At 42.2% G+C, this 26,576-nt stretch overlaps 3 protein-coding genes across 7 annotated transcripts in view; 2 read left to right on the top strand and 1 right to left on the bottom strand.

Annotated features, from left to right (window-relative positions):
• btbd8 (BTB domain containing 8) overlaps positions 1-8,545 on the top strand; it is a 36,212-nt gene extending 27,667 nt beyond the window's left edge. For 4 of the 5 annotated variants that reach the window (XM_028586962.1, XM_028586964.1, XM_028586963.1 and 1 more), the window contains 4 exons: positions 464-551; positions 3,084-3,208; positions 3,299-5,242; positions 7,623-8,545. In XM_028586962.1, the coding sequence (XP_028442763.1) occupies positions 464-551; positions 3,084-3,208; positions 3,299-5,242; positions 7,623-8,122 (2,657 nt within the window). In that variant the 3' untranslated portion in view covers positions 8,123-8,545. Of the gene's footprint in view, positions 1-463; positions 552-3,083; positions 3,209-3,298 lie in introns of all 5 variants that reach the window. The other variant, XM_028586965.1, reaches the window with a different exon arrangement.
• Positions 8,546-8,721: 176 nt separating this feature from the next.
• Positions 8,722-13,802, top strand: c9h1orf146 (chromosome 9 C1orf146 homolog). The gene is made up of 5 exons (XM_028587898.1): positions 8,722-9,029; positions 9,221-9,314; positions 11,248-11,419; positions 12,274-12,352; positions 12,460-13,802. The coding sequence occupies exons 1-5, from the start codon at positions 8,964-8,966 to the stop codon at positions 12,565-12,567; spliced, it is 519 nt and encodes a 172-aa protein (XP_028443699.1). The 5' UTR covers positions 8,722-8,963; the 3' UTR covers positions 12,568-13,802.
• On the bottom strand, positions 12,705-24,800 carry LOC114561594 (glomulin). The gene is made up of 18 exons (XM_028587657.1): positions 24,762-24,800; positions 18,973-19,098; positions 17,930-18,040; positions 17,745-17,853; positions 16,568-16,817; positions 16,185-16,275; positions 15,907-16,073; positions 15,759-15,812; positions 15,637-15,667; positions 15,442-15,531; positions 15,025-15,066; positions 14,847-14,920; positions 14,190-14,274; positions 13,985-14,094; positions 13,406-13,469; positions 13,175-13,310; positions 12,966-13,051; positions 12,705-12,881 (listed from the first exon to the last, which is right to left on the bottom strand). Exons 1-18 carry the CDS (start codon positions 24,798-24,800, stop codon positions 12,786-12,788), a joined length of 1,761 nt encoding a protein of 586 aa, XP_028443458.1. The 3' UTR covers positions 12,705-12,785.
• Positions 24,801-26,576: the final 1,776 nt, after the last annotated feature.

The raw sequence follows: 26,576 nt of genomic DNA, 5'->3' as shown, positions 1-26,576 counted from the left end.
TGATTTATCAGGAAAACAAAGCCTATGCGGCTATCCTTGGCAGCCTGCTGGTATCATTGTACAAGCTCTTAGCAGAACAGCAGAGGTCAAAGCCCTATACAGCTCTCACACAGGGGGGGTGTGATCACTTTGATTCTTTGTGGGGACGATGGTTTTAGGGAGGTGGGGCAATCCAGATATTCGTGTCTACGGCTAAAGTGGGCCACAGCTGCCTGTCCTGTCCAGTTCTAGCGCAGCATATGTCCCTGTACCACACCTTGAAAGTGACATGCTAAAAGTCTGTGATGTGACATTACCCTACCTCACTATGTGTACCCTGAAGATTATTTGGTTTATTCTTGAGTAAATTGAGAGTCATATGCATCGGACCTTTGTGCAGTCTTGGTTAATTAACCTCAAAACTATCTGCCCTGACAAACTTCTATTTACAACCGTTGTATGAGGTTTATTTTCTGTGTTTTAGGTGCAAAGCCCAAACACCAGGCTAAGGCGGTAAACAAATCCCCACTGACAAAACCTCCTCAGAAATCAGATACAACGAAGATCAGCAGGTGAGCTTTACCCCTCTCGTTATTGTGCTCATCAGTGTGCTTTCTCAGCGCTTCTTGTGTATATTTAGTAAAATGCTACAGTGTGTGTTATGTTTAAAGGCTCTAAGACAAGCAATGTCCTTGTCAACTTTCCCTTGGATCTTCCTGTTGAATGGATTCACCTTAAATGCCATGCTACTGCTCAAGGTCTTTAAAAACAAAAAAAGAATGTTTAGGGAGCAAGTCAACAATCCAGCAAGCATTTTGGTTGTTAATAATTTTAAAAAACCGTATACAACTGTAAATAAACATTAGCCAGAAAATAAATTTTCTACAGATGAACTTACTTTTGCTTAACACTCGGACTCTGTGTAGCATTCCACAAGTATTTATGTTAGAGCTGGGTACAGAACTTCGATACTTTTTAGGCACCAACGTAATTGCTTCCCTAGTATTAAGTATCGGAAAATGCATTGTCATTCAATACCAAATTCCAATAAGGAGTAAATTTCATCAGCGTCAGTGAGCCAGTAAGCACGCTGTGTGCTTGTACCAAGATCTTATAATGCTGTCTCACATTACATTGTGTAGAGGCATGCAGTAAAACCCATAGGTTATGCACAGAGACGGGGCTCGTGTGTGTTGTATTCTGAGAGGCTTGACTACGGTGTGCGTCACATAGGTGTAAAGGTGTAAATAAAAAGATTTGTACAATGTGTATTGTTGTAATTTATTTTTATTAAAATTAATTAGAATTACTAATTTAACTTCGGTAAAATCTGTATCAAATTCACAGTATCTGTACCGGTATCACAAAACCCAGTCCTACACAGCCCCAAGAACCAAGGAGCAGTGGAAAAGGCTGTGTTAAAATGACAACCAAAAATGACAACATGTGGCCTTTAAGAACTCCTAGGATGGATAAAGGGGTCTGGGACCCTACTTGAAACTTGCAAAATACAGAAGAGCTGATGCATTTCTGTTATTGAGACAGATTGCCAAAAACATTTAGCTTTTGTCTATTACACAGTCACCTACACTTAAATTATCAAATCAGTTCACAACATTCAAACAAATAAAAAATAATTTAACTGACTTACTACTTGTGCCATGCATACTCACTACAGTTTTAACATAATCAAGCCAGGTTGCAACATGAGCTCCATTGCCAATATAGCTAGTTTGTCTCAACGGATGTACTGTACATTCCTGGGATTATGGTAGACATCCAGCGTGTGAAAGACGAGCCGGAGGACTTATCCCAGGAATGGAATGGGGTCTCGCTATTGGTTTAAAGAAATACAAACAAGCCAGAGCGTTATTTTCCCTTTCTCTGAATAGATAGGCGGTGTAGCCAGACCATACTCTTAAACAGCCCTGTGGAAATAGGTCTGTGCAGGGCAAAATATGAGTGTTGCAGCACAGTATCACCTGGTAGTTTTTTTAGGCGACATGTGGCTGTCAGGAGGTTAAAAGCAGCTGTGTAGCGTTTTCTGACAAGCCTCTTATCTGCCCTTCAAAGATGTTAAAAATATCCATTTTACAATCTGCATCATCCAAACTCCATCTGTCCTGGGAGCACATCAATATCCCTGTTTCCCTGAAAAGCAACCATGTACGTTAGCCAATAAATAGTTGATAGCACAACAAAACATATCTTGGTTGCATCTTTGGTTTGCCGTTTTTTGTAAAGAAAAAGGTGGTACAAGGAACTATGTAGTATCCAAATTTAACATGAAACTCCCATCTAAAATCAATTGAGATAGTGTGTCTAATCCAGGGGTCACCAGCCTTTTTGAAACTGAGAGCTACTTCATGGGTATTGAGTCATATGAAGGGCTACCAGTTTGACACACTCTTCTGAAATAGCCTAACAAATATGCTCAGTTTGCCTTTCGTTATATATGATTATTAATGATTAATGATACTCATCTATGTGAAGACACTGATCAAGTTAATGATTTCTCACAATAACTATCAACAATGACTTAACAAGGTGGGAAACAGATAATATCAATATTCAATTTTCATTTTTAGAACAGGCCTGAGGGCTACTCATGTGGTCCTTGGGGGCTACCTGGTGCCCGCGGGCACCGTGTTGGTGACCCCTGGTCTAATCATTTGTAGATCATGTATTTTTTAGACCTGCACTGTACTAAACTTACTAAGATGTCAGATAATTAAAATCCATCAACCTTGGGCACACATCAAATCTCAAACTGTAAAAATTTGCTCTCTTCTCTTGTTCCTACAGTTAGATTTAGTTAAGAACCAAGGTAGAGTATCCTTCACAAGGACACAAATAACAACTTGACATTTTTTGCATTCATAATCATGTCTCAGAGGTTTGTCCTTGACAAAGTGGGACAAAAGACTTTGCTGCCCCCCGCTGGTGCTAAATATTAATTCATGATTTACTTTCCCTGCAGCTCTTATCATAAATATTTTTTTAATGATGGTGTGAGCCAGAGGTATACATTATTTGGGATATAGTGGTAAAAACATTTTTGGTCACTTTGTTTTATGGTTTTGTTTTATCTGTTTCACCAACAGTCCTACCAATAAGCCAAGTGTGAGAGAAAGTGTCAAAGTTAAGACTGGTGCAGCAGAAAAAGCATCTACTGGAGTGACAGCAGCAAGAGCAGACACCAAGGGAAGAGGCACACCAGACCACCATGGTGAGATGTTCAAAGTCTGCCTGATTCAAATGTCTGTTAATATACTGTAGCGATGTATTCATGTTCCGTTCTGTTCTGTCTTTTGCTTAGTCTCTAAGCATGGATCCTCCATGAAAAAACCAGCATCCCCTAGGAAAGAAGACGGCAAGGACGGTTTGAAATCCTCAGCACTAGACAAAGCAGCCGGTGAAGCTCATAAAAAGAAGATCACAAAACCCGTTTCGGCGACTGGAGCCTCAGCCAAATCCAGTGCTAAACCACCAAAAGCATCTTCGGCCCCCTCAAAGCAATCTTCAGTAGTAGCTGCCAAGTCTGGACCAAAGCCAAAAAGTACTACTGAATTATCAACGGAGAAAGCTTCTCCAAAATCCGGAGGAGCTTCCAAAACCTCAGCTGCGTCTTCCTCCAAGAAATCAGGAGCTAAAGGAAAAGAGACGGTGAATGGTAAAAATTCAAACTGTAAAACTGAGCTTGCTCCAACTGAGAACACTTGTGACATTGCAGTGCATGAAGATAGTTCAGAAGTAGCGCTTTCTGGCCGGCCTGCAGTGCGCAGAACACAGGTAACAAGCCAGGGCGGAGGGGATTCACTTAGCCTTCAACTAGAATCAAGCCCTACGAGTCAAAAGCCTGAAATACAGTCAGGAAACACTGAGAGTGCACCAGCAGCAAACAGAATCCCCCATGTCAAATCTGCTAATGCAGACACTTGCAAACAGACTGAAGGGAGTGAAGTGAAACCGTCTCCAAGTGTTGTCATCCCCGCTCACATCAGCGGAGGGCAAGTTAATGAGGTCCGTTCCCCAAATTCTCCGAGAGACACTGAACGCCCTATAGACACCCCCTGCAGCATGGGAAGCACTGACACTAACTTAGAGGACTCCTGGAGCGGCATCCACCATCAGGTGAGCCCACAGTCTGAGACTGGCAGCACACACACCACTTCCTCTGATGACATCAAGCCCCGCTCAGAGGACTACGACGCAGGAGGCTCGCAAGACGACGACTGCTCCAACGACAGAGGTGTTTCCAAGTGTGGCACCATGCGCTGTCATGACTTCTTGGGTCGCAGTAGTAGTGACACAAGCACCCCAGAGGAGCTAAAGATGTACGAAGGTGGGGCGGGGTTGAGAGTGGAGGTTCGGCTGCGTGGACGAGAAGCCGAGACTACCAGCGAGGAGGAGGGAGTAAGACGGCGTCCTCGTTCCTGGTTGCATAGAGACGAGGTTCCTGTTGAGGAGGAGCACTCGGAGGTCGAGGCCACGGTGACTGTAAAAAGCGTCCCCGACCACCAGCTCTTCTCCTCCTCTGAGGAGGAGGAAGATGAAGATGAAGAGGCGACGGAAGATGAGAGGTCTGAAGTTGAGGTGGTTCCAGGTCAGGCTCCGCCGCCGCCGCCAACTGAACCCTCGCCCCACTTTCAGGGGATCGTCAACCTAGCTTTCGATGATGACGGCGTAGACCAGGAGAACGATCAGCCCGACTACCAGTCGTCTTCTAACTTCCGTCGCTCAGTGTTACTCTCTGTTGACGAGTGTGAGGAGTTGGGCTCAGAAGAGGGCGGCGTCCAAACGCCACCTCAACAGCCCAATGACGCTGTCACTTCCTGTGACGTTTTTGAAACTGACTCTACAGCTCCTCGACGCAACTGTGCCCCTTCCGGTGACAAACGGGACCACCTGACTTGCCATCTCGAAAGCGCAGGCCTGAAGGGCAAAAAACACGACGAGGAACAGGGAGAAAAATCCCCTGTATTTCTTACAGAGATCCAGGAGCCCGTGCAGGATGAGAGTAATCACATCCAGGTGGATGGGGTGAAGTCCAGTGGCCCTCTCCTGGATGCTGACACCAAAGTCCTCCCTCCCCAGGAGCGCCCATGCCACCTAGATCTGCGGCACACTGAACAATACAACGGAGGGCTGCGCAAACATCACACCAATCCCTCAGAAAGCAAGAAAGCTGATTTACATCTAGACTTAAATGAGCCTCAGCTGACAGGGGACTCTCCTGTACATGCTGCAGAATCTCCAGCAGGTAATGTATGATCTACGGACCCTTCCTAGACCCCAAATCCAAAGCCATCTCTTATCCCCAAACTCCATTAGTGAAGGTATAGTTCATCCCTGCAAGATTCATTCTCTGCTCCGATTCCTTGACCTTACCTACATCCAACATACAATACCTATCCCTCTTTCAGAAAAAAAAGGATATATTGTAGTAACTAATTACAAATTCAAATGAAATCAGTGGTCATCATATTTCCATAGCTAAAGCTTCTTCTCATTTCAACCCATTGATTGTGTAGCTGTTGTAAATTTGAATTTGCAACATCAATATCCTTTTAAAGATGGAGTTTGGTCTCATCCTAGATAATAACCTAAACTGTACATTTTAAACAACTGAACTACCTTTAGTCTGAGGCATTTAGCCCTTGTCAACTCAGTTTACACAAAAAAAGGGGAAAGCAGTGTACAGTACATTTCACTAAGACTGATCATATAATTGTATTTGTCAAAAAGAATCTGCCTTGTGACAAGGCCTGTGACATAGTTACACCAATGCACTTTTATGTACATAAAAATAAGTTTTGATTATTTTGTCATTTATTTCATGCAGAGGAACAGTCTTTGGCCTTTTCACGCCATAGATAATTTAACATAGTTGAAGGTGCTTTAAATATAATTTTTTAACATCAATATATCATTGCCAAATTAATTTTGGTTTGTTGGTATAATTACCGTCAGTGACAATCGTTGAGATAATTTTTGTCATGCTCCTGATAGTGATGTTGATAAAGGTTGTGTTTCTTAAAATTTAGATTACTTTTCCCATAAACCCCTTGGCTCAGAAGATGTTGCTACAAGTGTTGCTATTTCTTTTGCTTTATTATAAATGATAAATGTGTTTGGCTTTTCATTCATTCAACCATTGCCATTTTAAGAAACACAAACTTCTGGCTCCATAGCTCTTCTTCTTTTGTGCCATACAGTAAAGAATAAACAAATCTGGACCTTGTGGTACACAATGTCACTTGCAATATAGCGTCACTAGATGCTGCTTGGCTTCTCAGTGATTGTCTTTTTGTTTACAGTAATTATACTTACATCTCCAAATAATATGTAAAAGATTTGTTGATGTTAACTTGCTATATGTAGCACATTTAAAAAAATTGTGTTCAGGTTAATCACAAGCAAGTAATGATTATTTTGAAATTTTTGTTGAGTGACTACCTGACACTATGGTAAAATACAAAATTATAGTACAAAATAGATGACACTAAACTAACAGTGCTTCTCAGAAAAGTGTGTCATATTGGGGAACTTTCCCTAGCATCTGTTTGCTATTTATCTTTTTTTTGTATTTGCGAATGTACCTGTTCCTGAGTTTTTTGTTTGTTTTAATTTTTTTATTTTTGCACAGCACAAATGCATGCTACTATTAAAATTTATTTGTCATTCATTCCCTTCCACATCAATCACTTTTGTGTATTTTTTTTTTCATTATCCATTACCCAGTAGTATGTCTAGATACATAGGCATCCACTTTAAAGAAGAGTGTATTTTGTTGTCTATACACTTTTGTTAACTAGGTTTGTGTACTGTCAGTAGCCTCCTCTGTAAAGTATGTGGTGTGTCTCTAGAGCAGTTGTCATGGTCCTGCCATGTCTCTCTTTTTTCACTATCCTATTCAGAAAAAGAAATCCTGCTGCACCATTACTGGGGGTCTATCCCGATGCAAACATGTACATTATTTTGTTTTCAATATCAAACAGTGAACAGTGAGTTACTTCATTTTTTCCCTTTTTTGAAATTGTTAAAAATTGAAAACACAAAGAATGTCAAAAGAAACTTGGTGGTGTGCCATCTTTTGTGCTACTAAGAACAGCACTGTTGCTTGCATTTTAGGTTTTTATGACCGTATTTGAGTCTGTTTATTAGGTCTGCCAGTTCAAAAACCTGCACGTAAATCTCTAAACCTATTACTGTTACTTAATGACAAATGCAAAGGTCACTGGTGCTGGCAATGCATGGTTTACTTTGTTTGAACAAGTGGATAAAGAGATGCATTCAGATTAACATTCCTCTGTGCATTACCTTTAAGGCAACTGTAGACCCTTGACATCCATATTTGAAGTGTTTGGTGAATTTCAAACAAATGAATTTAAAGTTTGTATCAGTAATGGTATTGCCACTTAACTGACCATACTTTGACCATCAATGTTACTGCTTTCATATTGTGCTGTCCTCACCTAATTTCACTATGGAATGTCTTTAAAGCACACAGTTGCATTAAGGGTAATCATTCAGTAATCAGTGTTTTATTGTAATAGGCATTGACTAGTCTCTGAAATGGAAAAAGAACTGTGAAGGAGTGAATCAATTTGTCATTTTGCAGTATTGTCAATTGTTTTTAGGGGACAATGGTTGTGACAGATTGGATCAAACCTGCAAACATGACCGCCGACCGTCCAAAGCCCTCTCTCCCATTTACGAGACGGATGTTGGAGAAGCCTTTGAGCACTGCTCGGACAAGGACAGGAATGTTAAACTGAAGGCAGAGGAAGAAAATCAAAGAGGGGACGATGACAAAAGCAATGAGTTTGCAGAGCGGGATTGGAGCTTGCTTAGGCACCTCCTCTCAGACCACGACTCCAATCTGGGCGTCATAAACCCTGTGCCTGAGGAGCTCAACCTGGCCCAGTACCTTATCAAGCAGACACTGTCCCTGTCACGTGACTGCCTGGACTCGCAGGCCTTCTTGTCCCCAGAGAAGGAGACCTTTAAACGCTGGGCGGAGCTCATCTCACCCATGGAGGACTCCTCCACCAGCATCACGGTCACCAGCTTCTCCCCAGAAGACGCTGCATCTCCACAGGGGGAGTGGACCATCGTGGAACTGGAAACACATCACTGACTGCACAGAGGAGAACATGCCTGACAGTTGACACCTTCTCCGTGAACTTTAAACGTCTACATCAAATTTGTCTTAATTTATTATAATTTATAATCATATTATGTCTCTCTTTTTGACATGTCTTTACTGGACTCTGCAGAACTCTGGACTTTGTCAGCAGTGTATTTGCATTCCCCATTATGCCCTCAGTGGACTGTTTCTTGACACAAATGGGCTGTCATGCATGCTGATATTTTTGTATGTATGACTGTTTAATTGATGTTGCTTTGAAGCTCTAGAAAGGAATATAGAGTAAGAAAAAAACATTTCTTTCTCATGGCAGTCTTGTAATAATATGGTTGACTGAAGTTTCTTAAAGAAAAATAATAGTGGCCTACATGGCTTGCATTTAGTGTCATATTGAAAATAAAGGTTTGTGTTTCTTGAAAAAATCAAGAGTGGTCCTCACTGTCAAGTCATAGAGAAATTTATATTATTATATATTATTTCATCATACAAAAAACACTAACAGCTACTGTACATTTGCTAAACTAGTAACACCTGTGTGTCCACAACAAAATAATTATATTAATCGAACATACCCGCCTGATAAAAAAAAAAAAAAACAAGGTGCAACACTGGTTTTGTTAGCCATGAAAAGGTTAGAAAAGCCATTAAGTGTTGCTTGACGATACCGCAGCGGCCTCTCGTGGCGTTCTGTTAGCATGACAACGCTGACGCTGGTGCTGAGTTCAAGATACAGAGGCGGCAGTCTCGTGTGAATGCACCGCGAGGACATTAACGTTAGTTTGAGGATTTCATTATCAGAACTGCTAATTTGCCTTACGGCGAACAGTGGGTAATGGCAACAAACAAAGAAGCAATTCCTCTGTGGAAAACAACGATAATAGTCAGCACGTCACTCCAGGTAGAGGATAACACATTTTGGATTCAAACGTCCGTTAAATGAAGAACATGAATATGGGTTTGCTAGCTATCTAGCTAGCTTAACGCAATTTAGTCAGAAACAGTTGGTGACATATTACTAATTAATTCTTGTATGACTTTTACCCGAATTTAGAAGCTAAGTTAATTTAATTGTCTTATTTGTTTTACCAGAACCATGACACAATCAGGATGATTAGCGCCCAGCAGCACCGAATCAGATTTTCAGACAGTGTTGAGTCCGGAGCCTTTATTTTTCCTCTGTCAGGTAAATCTGCTGCATTTTCTGCTTTTAGATAATCTCAGTATCTCTAACACCAAATAGAGCCATTTCGGAATACACTTGCCTTAAATGTTTACACCAGTAGCCTACAATATTAACTTTGCACAAAAAACCCGTAGTACACTACTTTGGTTGCTTTTGGATCCTTATCTCAGAACTTAAAAACACAGACTACAAATATTCTTTATAATCAGTACTGCATGGCCAAAGTAACAAAAAAGTAACTTGTTTAAAGGGGTGATAGAATGATTATATAGGGTATTTCACACTGTTAAGATCTCCTAATGGGGTATGTAACATTGGTTGGGCTGAAAATGCCCTGGTTGATATTTTATTGGCCCTTATGCATCCCTGTATTTTGGTCCTATTTATAACAGGAGTTTTTCTTCCAAATATGCTCATGAATATTCAGATGATCCCCAGAATCTCATATTCCAGACACTGCAATGTTTCGTCACCAAATTCACTTCTGACACATTTTTATGCGAGAAATGAACTATATAATGCTCAAATATGGGCAGTTTTACAAAAATTTATGGCTAATTGCAAATTTGGTAAGACGTGTCAGACTTTAGGAGCGCCACACAGTCTGACGAGAAAGCGGCAGCCTGCTGGGCTCCATACCCAGGGCAAAGTCACCCTTTGTGGATTACTGCACTATCGGGGCTCCCCGGCCGGCTACCGGCATAACTATAATATATTTACAGTTTGAATTTCATCACGGCACTTATATCACAGCTATCCCAAGGTCTTATAAAGCTAACAATGGTGTCAGATTTCAATTTAATGAATTTTTGTGAACACTAGGGGTTTTGTTAGCTGCAACTGTCCCTTCAATCCTATGTGTACAGATTGCGGCTAGTTAGCTCATTTTTGGTGTAATTGTAATTGTAAAAGTATGTTTACAGTTTGAATTTCGTCACGCCACTTATATAACCTCTACCCCAAGGTCTATAAAGCTAACAATGGTGTCCAATTTCAATTTTATACATTTTTGTGAATTTCAGAGGAATTCTAAGAGGAGGCTAGCTAGCTCTCCATCCAGCCGCAGGCTCTATCAATGAGACTCGCGGACAAGAGGCTTTTATTTCACCGATCGTTTGTTTAAATAACTCAACACATTATAATTACACACATTATAAAATTAACTGGAACCTGTGGTAAGAGATTGCTGGCGTAACAAGCTCTCTGCGCTCTCACTCACACACACCAGCCATTTAGCAGGAAGAGGGGAGCTGCAGGCCCTGGAGCTCTGTCCAGGCAGCGGTTTGGTAGTCCATTAACCCAAAAAACGGTGACTTTGCACGGGTGTACTGCCGTGGGCTGCCAGCCGTGATGGAGCTCAATCTACCTCACAGCAGGCCGGGGTCTGTAAAGGAAGGCAGGCCAGGCGGCGAGGCAGACACACTCCGACACACAATCGGACAAAATTTGCAATTAGACATCAATTTTCGTAAGACGGCCCATATTTGACCTGTACATAGTTGATTTCTCGCATAAAAAAGTCTCAGAAGTGAATTTAATGGTAAAATAGCAGATGAACAATGTATACAATTTCTGAGATCTGCCCAACCTAGATTCAGAAGACTAGCTGATCTCAGGTCAGTTGTGTAGCCTATGTAAATGTTGGGGCGTGACAAAGAGAGAGACTAGAGCCAAATGAGGAGGAGCTGCCGAGTTGACGTCAACTAGGCGGCTCTTGAGATTTGCCTGTTTTCAGAGGCAGTTTCAAATTGTGAGATTTGCAGAGGAAAGAGGTCTCAATGGGATTTTGAGGTTCTATGTATGTCCTAGTTACCCACGAAACTGTCATTATTCAACTATGACAAGGTAAAATTGGTTTTGCATTCTATCAGCCCTTTAAACAAGTAATACATTTTTGTGTTTAGTTTATTTTTAACATTTACAACTTCCCCAGGTACAGCGTTTCTATTGGTTGACCCTGAAGACCTCCTGGAGCACTTTGAGGAATCTGGACTCATTAAGAGGATAAGGGCATTTGTGCAAGTACACCGGAACAGCTTTCTACTTCTATATGCCCCCTTTAACGGGAAAAAGGAATTGGAAATCTTGTCGGTGATTCAACTGAGGTAGATACATGGCTGTGTTAGGCCGGTTACACACTGCACGCGTCGTGCGAGCGTGTCAGCCGCGTGTTCTGTTTATATTTTGGCTCCCATGTTAACAGGTTGGAGCTTACACACTGCCGGCGTAAGACGCGCGGCTCAAGACGCGCCTGAGACGTGTGCCTGCTAGAAATAGAACCGACGCCTATTTTTCAAGCGAGACGCGAGCGTGTTGGAAGCGTTTCCAGGCAAAATAGAATAGGAAAATATGTTTATATGTCATTTAGAAACGAATGCATATTAATAAATGACATCTTGATGTTTGAAAGTCTAGGTTTTGACATCAATGTAGATATAAATGTAATACAAAATTTCAGAGAAAATATTTTCAAATGTTGCACTGGTCATACAGAACAAAATATTCTGTAACATATTTTGCAGTCAATACTGCCGATGTTGTCTTGCTTTAATCAAATCAGTAGGCTATATATAAATGGTAGTAGGATAGGCTACGATAACAACGTGAGTCGGTCGGTCCAACATCAGATAGGCTGTATAGGCTCTTTACAGCTACACAGATAGCCCACTTACCCATTTTTCAGAGTTTGAATCTGTTGGCGCTATGTCTCCCTGTACCTAGCAGCAGGAGCAGCGCCGCGTCAGACACGCTTCTGGTGTGTAGGACACAGAACAATCCACGCAGCTGAGACGCAACAGAAACGCCACGCTCGCGAGACGCGTGCAGTGTGTAACCGGCCTTAGTGGCTGTTAGTGTTGTTACCTGGAGGGATTTTACCCAACTTGGTTTGCTTAACTGACACTGGTTACAAAGGCATTGTGATTCTAAGATTTAGATTATTTGGCTTTTTCTCTTTCAGATTCTTTGGCAGCAATCTCAGGATCCTGCCTGTGCGAAACAATGCAGAGATTGTCAAAGGAATGTTGACAATTGCCAAGGTAAAGATAGAGGCAGTGCACAAAAGTTATTTGGTCATTCTAGATAATGAATTAGATGTTGTTTCCTTGTAATACTTTGAACTAAGCACAGGCTCATTTGTCTGCAGGCCACCAGTAAGCCCCATGTAGACAGTATCCGTGACCGGATGTCTCTGGCTCGGGCTCACATCATTGAAAGCAGTCCTGTGTGGGAGATGCTTAGAGACATTCTATAAAGCTCAGCATATGATCCAGCATTTTTTCACACACTTCACACTTGTGTTGTTTTATTTGATGCTATAACAGCACAAGCTTTACATTTGTTTACAATAACTTTGGCATAGAAAAGAAAATTGTTGTAATCAATGCATGTTTCTGTATCGGCCAAACAGAGCAAATGAAGTAAAACTGTGTTTATAAAAATAACCCAGAAGTGACACTTGAGCCCCTCAATTTAGTTTGGGATCTTCAGCTTTTCCTCTGTGATCTCTTCGATACGGACTATAAGACTCTCCATCAGGTCAAATGTCACCAAAGCACTCTGCAACACCTGTGACACAAGAGAATAGTCAGCTTGCTGGTCTTACGTAGACCAAAATCAAATGATAGTTAATAGGAAAGAAAGTTTCAGTACCTGGTGCTGTACCTGTGGAGACATATTGGACACTTTCTGGTGTTGCACTGTAATGCTTTTGACTAATCTGGTTGATCTGGCAGCATCTCTTGCTTCTGAGGAGGAAAAATAAAGATGGTTCACAGTATGAAAAACAGACTATTGTACCGCCGTTTGAACAAGGTTATTTCAATGGCCTTTTGTTACATAGAGTAGGAGCTAATGCCTACCTTTTGCTTTTAGCTTTTGATCTTCCCTCAGTGCCTTCAGTTCAGCGGAATAATATCCTCTTGAAATGCTGATACACACACGGAGCATTTTTAAGTATTCGTCTTTGAGCCTGCACAGCTCTTCCCACACACCTGTCTGAAGGTAGGATGAGTAAAGCATCATCAACATTTGTGCATTAACCAGGCTGACTGGCAGAAGAGCACTGACAGTGTTGAATTAGACTGACTTACAGTTCTCCTTAGTTCTCTGTCTCTAATAAGGATGTAGCGTAGAAGATTTAGACTCTCCATTATCCTGGATCAACAAAGACAGGGCATTGCTTAATGGCTTAATCTGGAAAAAGTGTCCCAGTTCTCACAATTACAGACATTTTGTCTTTGAATCTCTGTAGGAGAGCGGAATTGTGAGAAGGCTGAGATTTGTTTGAAAAAGAAAACAGGTCACAGATGTCTGTAACTTAATCAGATCTAAAGTTGATTGTGTCACATAGAACAATATTTATTTAATTTTTGTTTGGTTTTCCATATATTTTACGTTGGCCAAAACATATCAAAGATACATTGCTCGAGCTTGCATCTCTTGTACATATGTGGTTTGTGATGACCAAATAAAGGCAAAAACTTCTGACTTTGGTGACTGTGCCATATCCTGACTGACACTAAGGGACCACTGGGAAAATTTGTGGCATGCTTCGGCAAATACTAAATCTATGTAATCTGTAGTAATTGGAATATGCCAAGTGTAGACTCAGAAGAAAATAATTGAGCAGGCCTGTCTGTATATGTTAAACCGTTGTTCATGTTACTTACCTATCCATACTGTTCAGCAAATCTGTCTCAGCACCTTGTGGCAAATACAACACCAGTCCCAACAACGAGAGAAACTCCTCCCCAAGGAACCACTCATTGGCATTACCCGGCTGGAGGAGAGTTAAGCATTCAAGACTAAGGTCAAATACATAGGCAGGATCTCATAGTAATATGACATTTGTAAGTCTATTATCTTTTATCTCACCTTCATAGAAAATTCAACTTGATTCCTGGTGTTTTTTACTATGTAACTTTCTACTCCTGCATGGTTGCTGGTTTTCAACATGCACCTGCAACAGAAAATATGACTTTTGTTGATAGACTTTAGATCAGTATAAGATGTAGCTGCAGAAATACTAAAAGAATATTTAAAAAAATTAAATTAGAAAAAACATTGAATATATAGTTAAATCGGTCAAATGGAGTTGTATAAACATATACAACAATTTAACACTGGAGCACATTAAATACATATAATACAATAAACAAATATTGAGAAAAGAAGGGAAATGTATGGATTGGAGCACAAATGGGTAGAAAAGGACAGCTGTAGTTTAAACTAGGAATGATTCAAAATAAAATATAAAAAAACCCAGAAATGTGAGTATTCAGTATGAATTAGATAAATATCAATATATGGTAGACGCTAAATAACTTTGACAGTGGAATAAAATCATGTGTGAAAATAAAGCAAATATACAGTAAAGCATGTGCAAAATGTGCTTTGTATTCAGACGGTCTCGTCCAGAGATCATGCAGCCTAACAAGTTTATAAAAGCATGTACAGTACTGTATGTATTTGTGCTGTTGACACACATGAACATTTGGTTTGGTATTTTCTTACTTCCCTGATGATTCTCACCTGAAGAACTTGTGCTTTGCTTCAACATCTAATTTATTGATGAACAGCTGTAAAACCTGTAGTCCTGATTCTCTCTGGGAAAGCAGAGTCAAAAAAAGACAATTCAACAAACTGATGAGTTTCATAGTAGCACAGATGGAGAATACATTCCTCTCATCAAGCATACTTGTATACTCACCACATGCTGCATTGGGCAGTCAGTAAGAACGTGCCTCAGGTTCTGTGAATTTCAGCACATCACAAGTCACTGATTGGTCAAAATAACTCATATAGATCATTCATTTGAATTAACTATATCTACAGATCAGCATGCAATGGTCTACTGTGCTCACAAATATTTGGTCAGAATAATTAGTTTTAATATTACCAATAGAGTTTTGTTGCTTTACATTTTATTTGAAATATATGTTTTAAATGTTTCAGCCAATTTTTTCTTTTTTAAATACGGTCAACCAGTTAAAGCCGAAAGTCTCATTCCCCCTTAAAAAGCAATTGCTCAGTGATTCAGTTGTACCGATAAATGCCTTACCAGAACCTTGCAGATAAATTGCTCATTTTTTTGTGAAAACTGAGGCTGGTGGCGTGCTTGTATTACCTGTGGTACACTATAGAAGCTCTTCAGTTCTAGTAGACTCACTGGAAGTCTGTTGTCCTGCACGCTCTCCAAGCTTTTTGCGTACAGTGCCTGAGTGAAAATAGACAATTATGACAAAGAAAAATGACCTCAGTTTTCTGCATTCATGTCTGATCACATCTCTAAGACTTTTTCTACATGTTGGTGGGGCCTTACCAGTCCTTTGAGCAAGTATGATTCATTTTTGCTGTCAAAGAAACAACATTACAGATTACACAAAGAACTCAATCATTTTAAAAGGAGAAGTATATTCAGTTCATATTGTACAGAAAGCATACCTAGTGAGTAGTTGATCGATGTATTCCATGTTGCACTGAAGAACAAATACAGGACTGTAACAGCAGGAAACAGCACAAAGTAAATTGTTTGTCTTATGACAGTACACTGTATTATGGTGAATGTGCATTATCATTTTCAGTATTTCACCTGAATACTGCGGGAAAGCTGTCGATGGTGATGAGCTGGACAAACAGTAGATAAGCCAGACAAGCTCTTGACTCCTTGGACTGACTGTTGTCTGTCTGGGTGCTTTTCTTTAGAGTGCTGAAGAACAGGAGCTCTGACAGAGACTCTTGGATTGCAGGTAATGTGACCTGTAGTGATGCAAAGTGAATTTGCCTGTTTTAATGAACAAAATCATATTGAAACACTTTCCATTGTTTGACTGCTTTCCCATTGATAGAAAAGAAAAAGAAAACTCTTACCATTATCTCTGTTGCAAAGAGCCACAGTGACGATTTTCTATCCCGGTTCAGATCAGCCTCAAGCAAGGGCTCCCTCAAACTCCTCATGCAGCTGCACATAAGTATACCCTTATACATAAGCCTTTTACAATTGTTTTGTTATTATTGCTTTTACTCCACGATTCTTATTTTAACCTCATACCAAAATGAAAAGTGTTCAGTTTTTTTTTTAGCTTTCATCAAGAAGAAAAAAACTGCACTAAAACTTAGGTAAAAATGAGCAAAGATTGACACATATGTAAATAATAAAGATAAAAGAAAAAAGGAAAAACTACAAGCAAGTGAAAAATCTAAAATAATAATTTACTCGGCCTGAGCCAGCCAAACACAGAAAAAAAACCTACAACTTGAGAAGCTCAGTCCTTAGCTCCTCATCCTCAGATGTGGTATTGCAGTTTTCATTTTTCCTCTTCATCTCCTCTATGAATGGCTTTATAGACACAGCCAAGGCGTTGTAGCAGCGACACAGACCATACTCATCAGCCTCCTCTTGCTGCTGGGTATAAGGCACAGGCAGCCTGGACAACTGCTTTTGCAGGGCGGTTAGAGCCAAGCCCACACAGGCTGCCTTGTTGTCATCCAGCTGAAGCAGCACTTTTCAAGACACAAAGTTGATGTTAGCATGAATGTACAGCAGGGGGAGCCAAACCCCCTTTTATTAAACCATCAATGAATATATCTAGAGGTAGGAAGACCTACACTAAGTTGCCAGTTTATTGGCTACAAAGCCAAAAATAATGCAGTCTAATACAACAGTCCAGCAATAGATCATCCCTTCCTGAAGGTTATAATGTGCATATTTTTGTGGAAAGTTGTTGATTCAACTTTATGGTCATTTTGGAAGCAGCAGTTTGTGATGCTGTCGAATTGTAAAGCATTAAACTGAAAAGTGTTATTATTTCTTCCACCCCATTTATATCAATGAGGGTAGGCTGAATAACAGAAACAGCTCTCCTCATCTAATAAACTAACAACTGAGTATAACAACCAGCACATATTTTGTAGAAAAGTGGGAGATGTTTCCAAGTAAAATCAAGGAATAAAGAATTTTTGTAAAGGGAATATAAGGTTTAAAGCAAGCAAGCATTATGCATTATACAAGTTGCTATAAGCCTGCATACAATGCAGTATGTCTGTCTTTAGGAATTACAAGTGTGATAGTTTTTTGCATGAATGTCATTTACACATCACAGAGATAAGTTAAGCTAAGAATTATGATTATTGGCATAATGCCTAATATCGTGAAGCATTATAGGCGTATCAACTCCTTTCATACATTTTGCAAGAGTTACAGGTGTCAGAGAAAGTGTTACTGTGGTGCTTTATTCCTATGCTGGTTGAGGATGTGTATGTAGGTAATAGCATTGCATCAATTTCAATTCAATTTTATTTATAGTATCAAATCATAACACGAGTTATCTCGAGACACTTTACAGATAGAGTAGGTCTAGACCACACTCTATAATTTACAAAGCCCCAACAATTACAGTAATTCCCTCAAGAGCAAGCATGTTGTGTTACCTGTTTGAAGATGTGGAACAAGGGTTAAGATGGTCTCAGAAATGGCCCCTGGATCAATGTCTTCAATCAGTTCAAGCAAGCTGTGCATGAGTTTATTTGGGCTGCAAGTCTAAACAACAGAACAGACATTAAACCTGATGTATAAGAAGCATGTCTCATTGTATAGATGAATTGTTTGTACCTACCCTGGTCAGATGTGTGATGGCAGCCTGGCAGTGATCAAGACTCTTCTCTTTTTGAACTACTTCATTTACAAGAGGTGCCATTAGAACATAACCCATAGACTTCACAATCCCCTAGGTGCAAGAGAAAACAGTCATTACAGTATACTTATTAGCTATGTGTGTAATTTTGTGTTACACTTTAATTTCCCAATAATTTCCAAAAAGTTGCCTGGAAAGAATTGTGTAATTTGGTAAAAACCAAAGTGAGTATTCATTCATCACACATTTATTATCAGAAACTTAATATTGATATTTATTTAAATTTATACTTCTAGACAATTTTTTACATTTTTGCATGTTTAGCTGAACTGGTGTGCACTGACTGAAATACCAGGTTACACAAGCAATTTATTACAATGTATCAATTTGAAATGTACTGAACACTGTCTATTTTTGTCCCTACATTTTAAGAGGCTCCAGTGCCACACTGAAAAGAACTGTACCGTAGAATACTGTACATATTACATCATGGACATGTAGTGTTTATTGGTAGATGCCACATGACCAAGTCTTATTCTTGATGACCATGTTCAATGCCAGGGATTTCTCATTCAATAATCAATCATTTGAACCCCCTGAGATTGTTTTGGCCTCAGAAAGAGGAAGGAGTAAGACATGACATATGCTTCTAAATGTACGCTAGGGCACTTAGAGGAGGGCAGTATTGAAGAGGGTTATCATTGGAGCGAGAAATCTAACTGAATATCTGCTACTCCCAGCACCTCCAGGTCAAGAGGCCAGCAGGCACAGGGTAGTGGCTGCCTGCATGTCGATGTTTAGCATAGTTTGGTAGCAGGGAAGTGGCTGATGCTGTTCGCTTCAGTAGCTACTGTATGTGCCTGCTCAGGAGGCTGCTGTGTGACTGCGTATGTTAGTGCTGTATGACAGATTAACACTGAGTGTCTTTGTCACTTCATAGGTGTAGGGTGTGACCACTGTTAGTCAGGGTAGAGGATAGAACAGATCTGTCTCTGTCAGTTTTGTTGGTGGCGGAGGAGAAGTACCTGTTTTTTCTCATCCTGAAGAAATTTCAGTAATTGTGCACTGTCACCCTCGGTGAGACAGGCAGATCCAAAATCCTTAAACTGCTGGTAGTTCTCTGGCTTCAAATCTTCTTCTGGAGTATCTAGCTAAATACAAGATAGAGGCAGAACACCTGTTAGTGATCACCATATGTCAGCAGAATTTTATTCTCAGCATAAACCATAATAAACAAATATTCATTCATTCATTCATTCATTCATTCATTCATTCATTCAAGCCTTTATTTAAGACTTAATTGAGGGAGACCCTCAGTTTAAATGCTGAGCATGAACAAAGACATCAAACAAATAATAAGAAAACCAGTTAAAATAGAAATACAATCATACACAACAAACATCAGTTAAAACAGTTACCCTTACAGGCCATAGTGGAAGTTATTAAGTAAAAGTAAAATGTCCAAGTAAAATGTTCCAAGCCATGTGAAAATAATTATTTTTAGATCATGTTGCAAGAGTTTCCATGAGTTAACTGCAGTCTTTCCAAGTTCAGTCCTGGCACAAGGTACTGGAGTACTTAAGGTGGCAGTAGCTCAGTCCGGAGGGAGTTGTTTTGGGAAACGGAGGGACTCTGGTTCAAGTCCTTGTACGGACCAAGGTACGGAGTGTTGACTGGTAGCTTTTAGAGGTGCCAGTTCACCTCCTGGGCACTGCCACGGTGCTCTTGAGCAAGGCACCGAACCCTCCCAACTGCTCAGGGTGCCTGTCCAGCAGTCGCAGCCCCCCTCTGTCATCTCTCCATTTGACCATGTAAGGGACCTGAGCATTTTAGGCCTGTGTGTAGTGTGTTATAACAACTGACATGTTTTAATATTCCCCCATGGGATCAATAAAGTATACAGTATTATTATTAGTGGGAATGCTGTTCAACAGCATTCCAACTATTGTTATTCGATTTTATTTACTTTTATTATTCTATACGTTTTTTGGCTCTCCGTAACTTCTGCATACTTTCACCTATTCAGGTTTCTCAGACTGGATCTCACTGTATACCAATGTTTCTCCTTTACCAGGTGTGCTAATTATAGATCAAAGGAAGGCCAAGGCTTGATTACAGCTGGAGGAACACCTGCTGCTCCTCCTTCTAGCATGACACAGCACTTTTTCATTACAATCACAGATAGGAATAGAACAACAACAACATAGAATTGGTTCTATTTACAATATATTGTCTGTCAGTCTCTCAGTCTGTCTCTCTCCCCCTCTCTATCTCTCTGTCTCTCTTTCTCTCTCTCTCCCTGTCTCTTTTTACTCTCTCTCTCCTTCTCTCTCCCTCCCGGTCTCTCTCTCTCTTTTCTCTCTCTCTCTCCATCCCTCCTTCTCCCTCCCTGTCTCTCCCTCCCCCCTCTCTCTCTTTTTCTCTATATCCCTCTCTTTCCCTCTCTCTCTCACTCTCCCTCTCTCTCTCTATTCCTCTCTCTCTTTCCTTCTCTTTCTCTCTCTTTGTCTCTCCCTCTCTCTCTCCCCTCTCTCTCTCTCCCCCTCTCTCTCTTTCCCTCTCTCCCTCTTTCTCTTTCCCTCTCTCTCTCTCTCTCCCTGTCCATCTCTTTCTTTCTCTCTCCTTCTCTCTACATCCCTCCCAGTCTCTCCCTCCCCCTCTCTTTCTTTCCCTCTGCCTCTCTCTCCCTCTCTACCCCCCTTCTCTCTATCCCTCTCTCTCTTTCCATCTCTCTCCTTCTCCCTCTCTCTTTCCTTCTCTTTCTCTCTCTTTGTCTCTTCCTCTCTCTCTCATCCCCACTCTCTCTTTCCCGCTCTCTCTCCCTGTCCCTCTCTTTCTCTCTCGCTCCTCTCTCCATCCCTCCTTCTCCCTCCCTGTCTCTCCCTCTCTCTCTTTCTCTCTTTATCCCTCTCTTTCTCTCTGTCTCTCAGTTTGTTCTATGCAATGGATATAGATTTTTCAAACAATTTGTTCCATATTTCTGCATTTTCATCAATGTTTCTCGCAGCATTTGTAAGTCTTCCATACTTATTCATAATTCCGGTTAGAAAATAAATTATTTCATACATTAGTGGTGTTATTCAACTTTTAAATAAAATTCATACTTATTAAACCGGGTGCGATGCCACATGGGTGGCAGTGAAGGTCAGGGGCCTCGACGGACCAGACCCGGGCAGCAGACGCTGGCTCTGGGGACGTGGAACGTCACCTCTCTGTGGGGGAAGGAGCCGGAACTGGTGCGGGAGGTGGAGCGCTACCGGTTAGATCTGGTGGGGCTTACCTCTACGCACAGTCTCGGTTCTGGAACCATACTCCTGGATAGGGGTTGGACTCTTTTCTTCTCCGGAGTTGCCCAGGGTGTGAGGCGCCGGGCGGGTGTGGGGATACTCACAAGCCCCTGGCTGAGCGCCGCTGTGTTGGAGTTTACCCGGTGGACGAGAGGGTCGCCTCCCCACGCCTGCGGGTTGTGGGGAAAACTCTGACTGTTGTTTGTGCATATGCACCAAACAGGAGTTCGGAGTATTCGGCCTTCTTGGAGACCTTGACTGGAGTCCTGCATGGGGCTCCAGTGGGGGACTCCATTGTTCTGCTGGGGACTTCAACGCACACGTGGGCAATGATGGAGACACCTGGAGGCGTGATTGGGAGGAACGGCCTCCCTGATCTAAACCAGAGTGGTTGTTTGTTGTTGGACTTCTGTGCTAGTCATGGATTGTCTATAACGAACACCATGTTCGAACATAGGGATGCTCATAAGTGTACCTGGTACCAGAGCACCCTAGGTCAAGGTCAATGATCGATTTCATAATCGTTTCATCTGATCTGAGGCCGTATGTTTTGGACACTCGGGTGAAGAGAGGGGCAGAGCTGTCAACCGATCACCATCTGGTGGTGAGTTGGGTCAGAGGGTGGGGAAGACTCTGGACAGACCTGGTAAGCCCAAACGTGTAGTGCGGGTAAATTGGGAACGTCTGGAGGAGGCCCTGTCCAACAGACTTTCAACTCACACCTCCGGCGGAGCTTTTCGTGCATCCCTGTGGAGGCTGGGGGCATTGAACCCGAGTGGACAATGTTCAAAGTTTCCATTGCTGAAGCTGCAGCGAGGAGCTGTGGTCTTAGGGTCTTAGGTGCCTCAAGGGGCGGTAACCCACGAACACCGTGGTGGACAACGGTGGTCAGGGAAGCCGTCCGACTGAAGAAGGAGTCTTTCCGGGATATGTTATCCCGGAGGACTCGGAGGCAGTTGCAGGGTACCGAAGGGCCGAAGGGCTGCAGCCTCTGCCGTGAAAGAGGCAAAGCAGCGGGTGTGGGAGAAGTTTGGAGAAGACATGGAGAAGGACTTTCGGTCGGCACCAAAGTGCTTCTGGAAAACTGTTCGCCACCTCAGGAGGGGGCGCGGGGAACCATCCAAGCTGTGTACAGTAAGGATGGGACACTGTTGACCTCAACTGAGGAGGTAATAGGGGGCGGTGGAAGGAGCACTTTGAGGAACTCCTGAATCCGACTAATACGCCCTCTATGTTAGAGGCAGAGCTGGAGGATAATGGGGGATTGTCGTCGATTTCCCAGGCGGAAGTCACTGATGTAGTCAAACAACTACACAGTGGCAAAGCCCCGGGATTGATGAGATCCGTCCAGAAATGCTCAAGGCTCTGGGTGTGGAGGGGCTGTCCTGGTTGACACGCCTTTTCAACATTGCGTGGAAGTCTGGGGACGGTGCCAAAGGAGTGGCAGACTGGGGTGGTGGTTCCCCTTTTAAAAAGGGGGACCAGAGGGTGTGTGCCAATTATAGGGGTATCACACTTCTCAGCCTCCCTGGTAAAGTCTACTCCAAGGTGCTGGAAAGGAGGGTTCGGCCAATAGTCGAACCTCGGGTTGAGGAGGAACAATGCGGATTCCGTCCTGGTCGTGGAACAACGGACCAGCTCTTCACTCGCAAGGATCCTGGAGGGAGCCTGGGAGTATGCCCAACCGGTCTACATGTGTTTTGTGGATTTGGAGAAGGCGTATGACCGGGTCCCCGGGAGATACTGTGGGAGGTGCTGCGGGAGTATGGGGGGGGGGGGTCTCTTCTCAGGGCCATCCAATCTCTGTACAACCAAAGCGAGAGCTGTGTCCGGGTTCTCGGTAGTAAGTCGGACTCTTTTCAGGTGAGGGTTGGCCTCCGCCAGGGCTGCGCTTTGTCACCAATCCTGTTTGTAGTATTTATGGACAGGATATTGAGGCGTAGTCGGGTGGGGAGGGGTTGCAGTTTGGTGGGCTGGGGATCTCATCGCTGCTCTTTGCAGATGATGTGGTCCTGATGGCATCATCGGCCTGCAACCTTCAGCACTCACTGGATCGGTTCGCAACCGAGTGTGAAGCGGTTGGGATGAGGATCAGCACCTCTAAATCTGAGGCCATGGTTCTCAGCAGGAAACCGATGGAATGCCTTCTCCAGGTAGGGAATGAGTCCTTACCCCAAGTGAAGGAGTTCAAGTACCTTGGGGTTGTGTTCGCGAGTGAGGGGACAATGGAGCGGGAGATTGGTCGGAGAATCGGCGCAGCGGGTGCGGTATTGCATTCAATCTATCGCACCGTTAGATTTAAAAGAGAGCTTAGCCAGAAGGCAAAGCTCTCGATCTACCGGTCAGTTTTCGTTCCTACCCTCACCTATGGTCATGAAGGCTGGGTCATGACCGAAAGAACGAGATCCAGGGTACAAGCGGCTGAAATGGGTTTCCTCAGGAGGGTGGCTGGCGTCTCCCTTAGAGATAGGGTGAGAAGCTCAGTCATCCGTGAGGAGCTCGGAGTAGAGCCGCTGCTCCTTTGCGTCGAAAGGAGCCAGTTGAGGTGGTTCGGGCATCTGGTAAGGATGCCCCCTGGGCGCCTCCCTAGGGAGGTGTTCCAGGCACGTCCAGCTGGGAGGAGGCCTCGGGGAAGACCCAGGACTAGGTGGAGGGATTATATCTCCAACCTGGCCTGGGAACGCCTCGGGATCCCCCAGTCGGAGCTGGTTAATGTTGCTCGGGAAAGGGAAGTTTGGGGTCCCCTGCTGGAGCTGCTCCCCCCGCGACCCGACACCGGATAAGCGGACGAAGATGGATGGATGGATGGATGGATGGATGGATGGATGGATGGACTTATTAAACCGATTTCCACTTTTTCAACTATTCTCACTACTTCAACTTCTTCTTTCGGATTTGAGCTATTTATCCAGTTAGCTTAAGCAATTCAGCTATTCAACATTCCCACACATTTTCTGCAGGAAATGCATTTTCTAGTTATTATTATTATTATTATTATTATTATTGAAGACACTGAAACGGGACCATGGTTCCAATGCAACATAGGCTACATGTAATATATGAAGGTACTTATTTTTAAACAGATACCAGTGATTATTACATCTCTCAGTCAGAGAAGACCAACCAACCTTATCATAGAGGATACAGTGGTGAGTACTGTATTATTGCCGGTAATAAACCTCAAGGCTGACTGAGTGGTAAAGACAATCTAAGGGCCTAAGTGTGAAGGCAGCAGCGTGTCTGTAAATATAATATATAGTATATATTATTTAATAATTTCAATTTACGTTAGGATGGCGTGAGTTACAATGCAGACCGAGCAACCAGTATGCCCGTTCTTGTTCACTCTGACGCCAGCGACTCATTTATCAAAGTGCGTGTGTTATTTGATGGATTTCTTAAAAGTGCACACTTGAAAAGTTCCCCTCACTTGAAGATCACACCCCACGACATAATTATGATAGATGATAATGAGTATGATTGCCTCAGCTAAATTGTATTACAGTGATAGAATATAGTTGACTTACCCATCTCTGGATTATGTCATTCACATGATCTTCATTCATCATCAGTGTCTCTTCAGCCCTCACAGGCAATCCTATTATCAATATGTCTTTCAGTGCTCCACAATAGGCACTGTGGCAGCTATAAGAAGCAGTATCAAAATGACCAAATGTGTAGCTCGCAGTGTCTCGAGGGACAGAGAGAGGTTCAGTCTGTCACAAACCCCAACATAAACCTCTTATCTCCCTTTGTGCTTGACGTGTAATAGGATTAAACCAGAGCACTACTGTGTGGTCACAGAAGACGTGGAACTGTCTGGAAGGATCCAGACGAAAACCACTTTCAGTTCTGTAAAATAAAATGAAAATTGCAGGGAGGTGGTCACGCTTTGGATCAACCACAAATATATTACACCAGGGAGCCCTCTGAATAGTTTTGGAATCCAGTGAAAGTCTACTGAATGTGTTTGTGCTTATCAAGCACACTCTGCTACCCACTTATACATCCACTTGTTGAAATATTTGCCTAGTTTCCTGCACTGTAGGAGGGGAAATGCCCCTAAAAATTGTATGTGATCAAAATAGCAATTCATGTTCATTTGATATTACTGTGGTGAAAAGATTTAGTTTTTTATAATTTTACTGAAAGCTCGTTTAAGGTCCCTGCTACCCTGTAACCTCAGTGGTTCCTAACCTTTTTGGTCTGAGGTACCGCCACAGCTCTGTCAGATGAACTCCTGTACCCCTTCATTAATTCACAATGTATGTTCCAAATCTATAACACTATTCATCATATAAAAGTGGATATTGTTACGTTTTTCATACAATCAAACTGTCATTATTAAGGTTGGTTTGGTCAGCAATCGTACTACTACTATACTGATACTACTACTTAAGAGTGAAGCTGAATGTTTTAACCATAATATGCACTAACTAATTGTGTTTCCCCCCCTCACCTTCCCAGCGGTTATTGGTTTTCAATTTAATTTTACTGGAGTATTTAAATCCAATTGTATGGACTTTAATGATTTTTTGTCTTTGGGAGTTCATCACGCGAACATCAAGACAGGTTGCTGCACAGATAATAGACTAGCATCATAGTGTACATCACAACGCTATGATTTGGGAAAAGGTCAACAAAGATGTGATGTATGATTTGTAGTTATTGCAGTAAAACGGCTGCTAGGTTCCTCTGAATTTGATTTAATGTCAGATGAAACATTTGGAACTGGTCTCATTGTGATTTGACGTATATTAAAGAAATAAATCCACCTGTGACGCATGTTGACTATACCCCCTAATTAAATGGAAGAGTCAGTTGTAGGAGAAGCACAAGGATCAGGAATGCCTTTCCATGATTGCTTAATATTGCTCCTCTGTGTAAACACAAAGGATTCAAAGGCTTGGATCATCTTCCCCCAGCGTTTGCACATGTGTGTGTAATATAATAGAAGTACAATCACTGACTTCCTGCTCTAGCCAGACAGCTTAAGTAAAGGAGCAGCTCAAGTCCTGATTTACGATGAATAGGGACAGAAGCGTGTTTGAACGGTCGGATTTGGCCAACATCTGCTGCTCAGGTTTGCTCTCTGTATTGCTGTGTGATGAAAGCCTTAGACAAAAGCCACAAAGCAAACACAGTACACACTGCTGCTCACTCCGTGTGTGTCCCTGATTTTGTCATTCTTAATTGCTGGCTGATGAGGTGTTGTTTTGACAGTGGATCCTGGGTGCAGGAAGTAAAGTGTCCTACATAACATCTAGGATCAGTATGTGTTCATGATATTATGTAGCCTACGTCGTCTTTTGATTGCTGGAATAGCCTACAGCAGATCATAA

The sequence above is a fragment of the Perca flavescens genome, chromosome 9 (genome assembly GCF_004354835.1).
Source record: "Perca flavescens isolate YP-PL-M2 chromosome 9, PFLA_1.0, whole genome shotgun sequence".
Lineage (NCBI taxonomy): Eukaryota > Metazoa > Chordata > Actinopteri > Perciformes > Percidae > Perca > Perca flavescens.
This window is presented reverse-complemented; position numbering and strand designations above follow the sequence as displayed.

Excerpts from the sequence above, each read along its gene's own strand:
- LOC114561594 (XM_028587657.1), bottom strand. The coding sequence starts at position 24,800 with ATGAATGAAGATCATGTGAATGACATAATCCAGAGATGG. Across the intron at positions 16,276-16,567 it reads AGGACTGAGCTTCTCAAGTT|CTGCATGAGGAGTTTGAGGG; the intron begins GTAGGTTTTTTT and ends ACTTATGTGCAG. Across the intron at positions 14,275-14,846 it reads GCAAAGCACAAGTTCTTCAG|GTGCATGTTGAAAACCAGCA; the intron begins GTGAGAATCATC and ends TTTCTGTTGCAG.
- c9h1orf146 (XM_028587898.1), top strand. The coding sequence starts at position 8,964 with ATGGCAACAAACAAAGAAGCAATTCCTCTGTGGAAAACAACGATAATA. Across the intron at positions 9,315-11,247 it reads CTTTATTTTTCCTCTGTCAG|GTACAGCGTTTCTATTGGTT; the intron begins GTAAATCTGCTG and ends CAACTTCCCCAG. Across the intron at positions 12,353-12,459 it reads GAATGTTGACAATTGCCAAG|GCCACCAGTAAGCCCCATGT; the intron begins GTAAAGATAGAG and ends ATTTGTCTGCAG.